A 10,602-nucleotide genomic window follows, 5' to 3' on the forward strand; every position below is an offset into this window, starting at 1 on the left:
GACAATATCCCTCATGGTAGGCTGATCCAGAAGATTAAGTCACATGGGATCCACAGTGAGTTGGTGATTCAAAATTGTCAAAGAAGACAGAGGGTAGTTATGGAGGGGTGTATTTTTGACCAGAAGTCTATGAACAGTGGTGTTCCACCAAGATTAGTCCACTCCATTGCTTGTAATATATATAAATGATTTGGATGAAATGTAGGTGCTCTGATAAGTAAGTTTGCAGATGACAAAAAAATGGTGGAGTTGTGGATAGTGAAAAAGGTTGTCAAAGGATACAGCAGGATATAGACCTGCATGGGTTTCCCCTGGGTACTTTGGCTTTCTCCCACAGTCCAAAGATGTGCAGGTCAGGTGGATTGACCATGTTAAATTGTCCACAGTGAATGGGGATGTGCAGGCTAGGTGGATTAATCTTGGGAATTGCAGGATTACAGGGATGGGTTGGAAGGTGGGTATGGATGGGATGTTCTTCAGAGGGTTGGTGTGGAGTTGATGGGCCTAATGGCCTGCTTCCACACTGTTGGGATTCTGTCAACCAGCCAGGGTTATTCAATCCTCTGTAATTGTTCTGCCTAGAATTCTCTGATTTTCTAACTTTCTGTTTTCAACAGTCATTTAAAAACTTGCAACGAGTTTAGTGACTGAGGTCTAAATTCATTTATGTCTTGCTCAAAGTCCTCTTCAGTTCTATCTAAAAGAATTTGAGACATCATTGAATTGAGGCTCATACATGAATGTCCATTTCTTTTGTTCACAAGGTATTAAGAATTTATTTGTACAATTATTGTTTCTCAAGTTGTTCCAATTTTGATTCAATTGACCTCGCATAAAAAACACTCAAAGTTTAATGTTAACTAAATATTTGCTTTGTGTTTTATTGTAGACAGACCTAAAAAGAGATCTTCGGTGGAAGTCTCCGTTTACTTTAACGATGTTAATGACAATGCTCCCAAATTAGCAAAAGATTCCTCTCAGTTTTCCATTTGCTTACCAGCTGTAGAAGAGAAGAAAATAATAATTCATGCTGTAGATGATGATAAAGAAAATGGTCCACCGTTCATGTTTTCTATTCCTGCAGACCCAGGCAAAGAATTGAAAGTTGAAACCATAAATGGTAAATGAAAACCAATAACTCATGTCTTTTTAAGCATAATAATACAAGTCAGTGTTTCATAAATTTACATATAAACTGTATCTTGAATTCATTGTTTCATGTGTATATCTTTTAGATTATAAGAAGAGTGGTCAGGATAAGGTTAAATTAACATTGTCCTGCTGGGCAATATGGCTGTGTTTTTGTGAGAGAGAAGTGGTGGTTTAACCTAAGGGTCACAACACATCATGTGAGGGGAAGGTTTGAGAAGGAAATGTTCATGGTAACCTCAGCCATTGCGGCAGTTGAATCCACGCTATTGGCATCAATCTGCATCATATACCAGCTGTCCAGCTAACTGACTCCTTATGCAGTCAGCGATAACCTTTTTGAACTCTGTGACATAATGAAAAGAAGCAAGAAAATGGCAGCTTGTGTGGAAACTTGGGACCAGAAAGGTTGGAATTGGGTGTGTTGAGGACACACTATACTGCAATCTTATAGACTCATACCTTTGTTCATGTGATCTGATGTTGCTATGATATAGCTCCTTTCGCACACGCTCAATCGTCATCGTAAGAGAAACGCTTTATTCTACACCCACCCCAAGTTTTTTTATGAAGTATATTTAACCATAACCTTTTAACTCTTTATTCCCATCTCCCCAAAACTCCACAAGTCTCTTTGATTTGAGGCATTAATCTTGAAAAATACTCTCGGCTCTCTTGAAGAATGTATATAATGCATGAATTCCCCTATTGATGTCAGGGTGACCATAGAATTGGAGTCAGATGACAGCTTCTCTACAGACAAAAACATTTCTTAGTTCTATAAGACAAGAGAAGTGCATCATTGCTTGTGAGGAAATAAGCATCTGGAGCAGAATTTATAAGATGTCCTTGCACATCACAATGATCTGCAAACTGGATGGCAATTTGCTTTATTGGCCCTTAACTTTCTAAGCCTTTTTTCCAAATATCATGGTAATGCAGCAGTTGATCTCTATTCTAAATAAGGACTTGCTTCTCTGTGATAATCTGTTGCAATCATAAAGGAAAGCTTTTATTTTCTCTCTCAAGAGTCTGTTTTAAACAGAAAATCATCACTCATTAATTAAGAGTGAATATTGTCCTCCTATAATAGCGCACAGTGATTTTGAAACTTTGAATATTCCTTTTAAGGAGAGATTATTTTGTACATCAATGTATCTTTTTTGTGTCAATCACTTGAGAACGTTGGCTGTGTATGCAGAGGATTTCTGAAGATCTTCTGAGGCTTTTTCCATCTCAGTTTTCAAAGCTTAACTTTGTCCTATAACTTCCAATAGCTGGGCTTTTAAATGAGCAGACTCTTTGAGATAGTTAGACTTTCAATTCTGTTTGACTGCAATCCACTCAAGCTCTTTTTTTCGTGATTAACTTTAATCTTCAACAGCCTTATATGCTTCTAGAACCTCTACAGTTGCTTCTCTTTGTCTGCTGAGGGGAGGTTGGCCATTTCCATAGATTTACGTTGGTGCTCAGCCGGACGCTGTTCCTATTGTTTGTTTTAACCAGAGTAATAAGTTTTGAACTTTGAATTTGGACATAATCCAATTTTGTCTTAAAGATATAGAGTATACAAGTATACTCTCCAAAAAAATGCTCAGAAATTCATTTTCCTCCCCCAAGTTTGGACTAACTGTGGATGATGGAGAACGCATTTCACTTCTGAAGCTTAATCACAACCAGCAGAAAGATTGCAAACTCAAAAACTGTCACCTGCCTTGACTGAAGGCTGAAAAAAATCACTTCATCTACTCACATCTGGATTTATGTTTAGATCTGAACATCAGGCATCTTTTATCTTAAAGCACTTCTAATTTTAGGAGAGAAATCATTTTTTAAAACTCAATGTTGCATTTTTACTGTATTACAGCAAAGTTTTCCAGTTAGAATTTGATGTAAATGTAACCGACATTTGGGATTAATGAGTAGAAATTTGAAACAGAAGTTTGCAATCCTTCTAGTGTAACTGCAAATGCTTGTACTGTACCTGAATAATGTCACTACCATGGTTATTGTCTTCACAGATACTCATGCCTATGTCACCATGAAATTTGGCCGACACAGTGAAGAAACAAAATATAATCTTCGTGTACTAATCACTGATAGTGGCTCTCCACCTCTACAAGGAATTGATAACATAACAGGTAATTTTTCAATGGTATCATCTTAAAATGCCAACTAGTTTTTCATAAATGCTTATATGATGTAGGAAAAATAGCCATTTTAGGGGTGGGTCATTCGGTTTATGTTTCATGACTCATCAACCCAAGGTTCTTAAGAAAGACAATAGCAAATATTTGTCCCACTTTCTCCCAATGGCAAATATTTTTGTCAATATTTATCTGGTTGGCCCCAAAAATAAATATTTCTGAATTGTCCACTCTTTCATGGATCTCTGTTAATTGCTTCAGTATTATCTGTCTCTAATGCTTCTGTGAGTTTGTCCCTTGCTGTTACTTTCAATAGACCACACCTTTAGGATTAGGGGTGGCAGATTTAAAACAGAGATGAGGAGAAATGAGGAGAGACCATTCTTTCAAATAGTTGTGAACCTGTGGAATTCACTACCCCAGAATGTGGTGGATGCCTGGACAGTGAGTAAATTTAAGGAGGAATAGACAGATATTTAATTAGTAATGTACTGAAGGGTTATGGAGAGTGCGCAGGAAATTAAGTTGAGGCTGAGAGTGAGATTAGCCATGACTGTATTGAGTGGTGGAGCAGGCTCAAGGGACTGAATTGGTGACTCCTGCTCCTAATTCTTAAGTTCTTATGTAATTAATTTTTAACTGATATGGGCCTTCACTTTTCAAAGCATGAACCTACCTTGCGGTTGTAGAATTTGCACCAATCTGGAAAATATCAGGCTAAAACGTATATTTTCCAGTAAATCTCCTGACATCGCAATAGTGAATGAAATTCACAGGTATTTTGTTGGCTATGAAAGTGACATATAAAATGTGTGTCAATTTTTTCTTTGCTCTATTTGAGTCTTACTTCCATAAAATAAGGTAACAGGGCTCTTCAGAAAGTAGTTAATGAGGAATGTAGGATTTTAGGCTCTATAAATAGAAAAATAGGGTATCAGAGCAAACGAGTTATGACAAACTTTATAGAACCATTGATATTGTGACCAATTCTAGACACTTTAGGAAAGACCAATAGACTATTCCTGATGAAGGGCTTTTATCCGAAACGTCGATTTTCCTGCTCCTCGGATACTCCCTGACCTGCTGTGCTTTTCCAGCACCACTCTGATCTAACCCACTGGAGAATCTATACTTAATAAAGAATTTCTTGAGCCCTGCCAAGTTGGTGATATGAGTTTGCAGGAGAAGAAAAGTGAGTTCTCGGAGATGTTTGGTGATTAAGAAAACAAGTCACATGTTCAACCAATGATCAATACCAGTGACTGGATCTTGTGACAGAATCTTCTGATTCAGGAGGCCCAGATTCAAATCCCACCTATTCCAACATTTTTGAACAGATTAATTAAAAAATATTAGATAGTGAATTTGTTTCTGCAGCAAATGAGGCCAGATGGAACTTGTTATGATTGAACTAGATTGAGAATGGATGTGTGCCAGTTGTGTGTCAAATATTCCAAAAGCTCTCCTCTTCAGGTTGAGTTATACATCATGCTTACCACAAAATCTATGTTTAATCCAGTCGTTTCTCTGGTTGCCTTTTCTCTGTGGATGCCTGCTGACAGGATCACTATTTGTATATGTTAGGACATGTTTCAAGGTGAGATAATTTAGGCATGTCATGCATTCCTTTGCATGCATATCATGCTTCCCTTGGCCAAGCTAGAATTCTAACTCTTATCAGTTCTTTGCCTTTATTCATATTAATCGGAAATCAGTCTGTCATATGTGTAAGCCAATATTTCTGTGTTGCACTCTTCATTTACTGACACCAAAACTCAGTCTGCATTATTTAGTTCATTGTTAAGAAAGATAAAGAAAACTAATTCATTTTACGGCATTAAGTTGAGAAATTACCCAAAATGTTAACAGGTAAGTTATTGTGTTGGTCTGTGCGAGTCAGTAACTCTGTAGAAAACAGATAAAAATAAAACTAAAGGGTCGATTCCAGCCTCAGGTGACTGTCTGTGTGGAGTTTGCACATTCTCCCTGTGTGTGCGCAAGTTTCCTCTGGGTGCTCGGTTTCCTCCCACAATCCAAAGATGTGCAGTTTAGGTGACTTGGCCGTGCTAAATTGCCCATAGTGTTTAGGGGGATGTGTAGGTTAGGTGCATTAGTCAGGGGTAAAAGTAGAGTAAGAGGGGAGGGAAATGGTTTGGGTGGGTTACTTTTCAGAAGGTCGGTGTGGACTTGTTGGGCTGAAGAGCCTGTTTCTACACTGTAGGGATTCTAAGATTCTATGATTCAATGCACTGTAATCACAGTGATGACAACATCTAGTCTGGTTGAATCCATTGGTCTCGGTTTGAGTGAACCTGTAAAAGGAATATCAGAACCAGAACAGCTTCTGAGTAATCTGCGAATTAGCATTCACATCACATACGGATTACGATTTAGCATTGTCTTGAATGTGTGGTACATGGAAACTCTGGTAAGGAAGGGCCATGGAATTTTTCCATATTGACCTTTGAGATAGGGAACCTTATTCCAATATATACATCTCCAAATCTTGCTCTCCAAATGGAAATTGTAGGATTTCTAATATGTGTGCTCCTACATCACCCATGAAGGGTAGGATTACATGTAAGAGCATGCTGGTGAACGCTTACAGGTAAGGTGAGAGGAAATCTGCTCCATGCCCTTCCTGCAGTCTTTGGGATCTTGACTTGTCTTTGAATTATGGGCCCATTGGTGAGACTGTTAGGTTTGCATCTGATTATCAGGAGAATCGACGTTTCGGGCAAAAGCCCTTCATCAAGAATTCCTGATTGAAGGGCTTTTGCCTGAGACATCGATTCTCCTGCTCCTCGGATGCTGCCTGACCTGCTGTGCTTTTCCAGCACCACACTCTCAACTCTAATCTCCAGCATCTGCAGTCCTCACTTTCACCTTGTGTCTGATTATGTTTGTTTCTTGGAGATGACGGTGATCAATCTGTAATGAACAATAACATGAATAAGATTGCTTATGAACAGGATTTGAATCCCACATTGTTGGTTACAGTCTGCATTTCACATACAGGATACTATGAATATTGATTTCTTTACTGTGTCGATATCTAAATCCCTTTGAAAGCCTCAAATCACGTACATGGAGAGCCCATGTGCCGAGGAGGGTTAAAAACATGCTACCCATTCCAGGAGTGGCCAAAGTCATTTTCAATTCCAGTCCTCATTTGCAATTCAGATGAGGATTTGAGGCAGCTCAGATGGAGCTTGGCAGAGTGAGTTGCGGTCTCAGCCTGGGAATCAAGGAACCCTCCTGAACTTCCATGTTCTTTTTATCCTATACTCCCCAGTGACCCCATCATCAGTGAGCTTCTACATGTTCCCACCAAACTCCTTCATTTACATTTTCATCTCTCAAATTCCCATTCCCTAAGCCTCAACCCTACAGCTTAGTCATGCTAAACATCATACTGCACACTCCTCTCTCAAAATAAGGAAGATCATGGATAATGAAGACTCCTTCATATTAACTCATGTCCTCCAGGGCATCATTGTCTCCCATCCTTAAAAGTTGAGTTATGCCAGTTTCACAATTATTTACCACTCTGCAGACTAGCTCACTCTCTCCAATTGACATTCTCAGTGTCCCTAACACAGCAGAGATCCTGTTAACGCCGCTTGACTTTCAGTGAACAGATTCCCAGCACTGACAATGACTAAGTTGGACAGACAACCCCAACTGAAGAGTGCCCAGACTCCTGACTGATCTCTGTGCAGCTTCTAACTGACGTACTGCCCCCCCATCCCCACCCCCACCCCCTCCTCCCCCCCTCCCCGCCCGCCCTGCACTGGTTGAACTGGACTTACAGGACAGACAATGACTGGGACCGACTTCTTGGACTATGCGATACAAATCCCATGTACCTTGACAATGCTAAATGGCTGAACTGATGAAGTCCAAACCTCTCGACTGAGATCATGTGCTACCCTTGACTGACTGTGGCAGACCCCCTCACTGATGACAATTGCCTTTGACTTTCCAGAGAATTGCTTTATTAGATTTTGGTTGAGACACATACACTGTGTTTGCCACATAGGCTGTTGCCACATGCTGTATGCGAGACATTGATGTAGCGTGGTGCCATACAGCAAGGTATCCACCCCATTAGCTGACTGTTGCTGACAGCTACGATGAGCTGCCTGTTTTTTTTAAAAAAAGTATTCATAGAATCAGGGTGTTTCTGTCTAAGCCAGCATCTATTGCCCTTTCCAAAGTGCTTTTAAGATCAACAACATTGCTGTGGGTTTGGACTCACATGTAGGCCAAACCAGGTAAGGTTGCCAGTTTCCTTCCTTAAAGGACACTAGTGAACCAAATGAGTTTTTCTGACAATCAGTAATGGATTCATAGTCATCATTAGACTCTTAAATCCAGATATTTATCAAATTCAAACTCCACTATCTGCTGTGGTGGTAGTCAAACCCAGAACCCAGAACATTACCTGGTCCTCGGATTAATACCATTAAGCCATTACTTCCCACTCAACAAAATAGCACAGAAGTAGTTTTAGGATCTATGTGAAACGGCACACCTCAAAAAGGCAAAGCAAGGTAGAGATACTGTGAGTATCCAAGTAAGTTCCAATTGAGTGAGCATTATGAGAGCAAGCTGGGAGCTCTGCATGCACGCTGGTGCAATCCGTGAGACAGGTGCTTGGCACTGCGCTCAAAGTGACCTGACAACAGTATAATGATGTAAGATGATGGTGAGCTTCAAAATGTAGCATTGAAGTAGGGAACTGTACTCTAAGTGAGCCAGAGATGTGCCATGAGGATGTAATGAGGCTGGTCCATGTCTAATGTCGTAATGTGTGAATAGGAGTGCTGCAGGCGGTTGCTGCCTCTGGAATGGAACATCTATTGCAGGGGACTACTGTCCAAGATGGACACTTGGTACAGCAAGTGATTAACTGGAGCCAGCAGATACCTGCTCTGACTTTCATATTGGGAATTATCACTGTCTAAATTCTCTCCAGCGCGTGGGAGAATAGGAATCTGCATATAAATGAGATGAGATTAGTTACAAATGACATGCAAGTGCATGCAAATATGCACCGCACCACTCACTAGTGAGATTATTGCCACATCGTTTAAAACGTATTTGTAGAATTGAACAATTTTGTAGAGGTGTGAATCTTATTTTTCAGCTGTTGCCATACACTCCCAACTCACTCGTGTCATTTAGGGGCTAGGAAAATTCTGTTCTGAGTATACGTGTTGCTCCATTACTATTTTTTCTCATGTTTAGTAATTAATAAATTCCGTCTTTTTGTTAATTCAAGAAAGCCTAGGTTAAGTGGGCTCCTTTAAAAAAAAATGATCAGGGAGAAAGGTATCCACAGGAGAAGTGATGCTTTTTAAATTAACCATGTTATGACCAAATGAGAGGGCAATAAATAAACATAGTCAGTCAGTTCAACCTTCCACACATGAGAGCTTAACAAATCGGAGAACCTCACCTGAGGTCCTTTTGTAACAGATAGATTTAGCAGGAATTGTTAAAATCTTTGGTCCTTTGGCAAATTGTCAAGAATGGTTGGATAATTAGCGCAGAATAAAAATAAATGTAGCAAGCCTCCAATCTACATTGCCTTAAACTAGATATAAAGTGTGTTATTCCTGGGTACTATTCGCTCTCAGTGACCATAATAAGTAAGGTTGCATCTATTGCCAATCTCATCTTGTCTTCAGAATTAACTTGCGTATCATCTTTAAACCTCACTTAGGTTTCTCAGTGCTTAGCCATGCCGTAAGATCAAATGCTGAGGCCACACCTAGAATATTGAGTGCAGTTTTCTGAGGAAGGATACTCTTGCTCTTGAGGACGTGCAGTGAAGGTTTACCAGGCTGATTCCAGGGATGGCGGGACTGATGTAAGAGGAGAGATTGACTGGGTTAGGATTGCTTTTGCTAGAGTTCAGATGAATGAGGGGATCTCATAGAGACTTTTAAAATTCTAACAGGACTATACAGGGTAGATGCAAGGAGGATGTTCCCATGGTGGGTGTGCCCAGAACCAGGGGTCACAATCTGAGGATTCAGGATGGACCATTTAGGATGAAGATGTGGTGAGCCTGTGCAATTCATAACCACAGGAAGTAGTTGATGTCAAAACATTGGATGGATTCAAGAGGCAGCTAGATATAACACTTAGGGCAAATGGGATCAAAGGTTATAGGCAGAAAACAGGATTAGGCTTTTGAGTGGGGCGATCAGCCATGACCGTGATGAATGGCAGAGCAGGCTCAAAGGGCCGAATGACCTCCTCCTGCACCTATCTTCCATGTCTCTATGTAAATTACCACATTGATTTCAGCATTTAATGTGATGTTAACAGTCAAATATACATTTTTTACCATTCTGTTTTCTTCCTCCTCAGTTGCTGTCTGTAAATGCACAGATAAAAATGTATGCTTCATTCCAGTAGAAGGTTTATCTGGATCATCAAAAGTCGCTCTTGCAGTTGGAATATTGCTAGGAACCTTTGCTTTTATAGGTATGTGTAGACCAAGAACCAAACTTCTGGTCTGATAAAAGCTTCTGTGGCTAAAATGTCATTTCATTTTTTTTCCAAGAATTGACTTAAATAATAACACTTATTCTCAAAATGTTCCCATAGGTTTGATCCTTGCAGTGGTACTTTTAAAAATGAAAAGCAAGAAAGGCGGAAAGGGTGATAAAATAGATCCAAAAGCAGCACGGACTGAGAATGAAACAATACCCCTGGCTAATGCATAATGCAAGAAGCTTGAATATCCCGCACCCGAAGGAAATCATTTTTCAGGGTCAATTTCGCATTCTTTCCTTACCTTTTTATGAGTGACAAACATTTTGACTGCAACTTAATTTGGTGTTAATTTTACTCAAAACATTTATTTATAACTAGAGAATTTTATACAGTCCTCAAAAAAAATTGAAGGATGTGTGCTTAGAGTGTGTTCGTTTCTCTACTTTTCCATTAAGTGTGATGTATAGTATTTCGAATGCTATTCATTAATTTCACTTGTTAGAACATTAATTTGAAGCTTGTTTTGAGTGAATGTGACCAGAGAATTCATTCTCAGAGTTCTCTTTGTCAGAATTTGTTTGTTTTTTGTAAATTACAATTAAAATTTGATTTATGCCAGTCTGCACATACTTCTTGCCAAAATACCAACATGTAATTTCATTATTTCCTTTGTCAGCTAGTAAAATACATAAAGTGGGATGACTCTAAGTGAACACAAAATGAACCACTCATATAGGACAAGCATATACCTGTTGTACATATCAAAAGGGCACTGACTTTATGAAATATATTT

At 39.4% G+C, this 10,602-nt stretch overlaps 1 protein-coding gene across 1 annotated transcript in view; it reads left to right on the forward strand.

Annotated features, from left to right (window-relative positions):
• Positions 1–10,396, forward strand: part of cdh17 (cadherin 17, LI cadherin (liver-intestine)) — a 96,269-nt gene extending 85,873 nt beyond the window's left edge. Inside the window, exons 17-20 of the mRNA XM_043688147.1 lie at positions 890–1,120; positions 3,171–3,290; positions 9,681–9,797; positions 9,921–10,396. Coding sequence (XP_043544082.1) covers positions 890–1,120; positions 3,171–3,290; positions 9,681–9,797; positions 9,921–10,039 — 587 coding nt within the window. The 3' untranslated portion in view covers positions 10,040–10,396. The remainder of the gene's footprint in view (positions 1–889; positions 1,121–3,170; positions 3,291–9,680; positions 9,798–9,920) is intronic.
• The last annotated feature ends 206 nt before the right edge of the window (positions 10,397–10,602 follow it).

This window comes from Chiloscyllium plagiosum, chromosome 4 (assembly GCF_004010195.1).
Source record: "Chiloscyllium plagiosum isolate BGI_BamShark_2017 chromosome 4, ASM401019v2, whole genome shotgun sequence".
Taxonomy (NCBI): Eukaryota; Metazoa; Chordata; class Chondrichthyes; order Orectolobiformes; family Hemiscylliidae; genus Chiloscyllium; species Chiloscyllium plagiosum.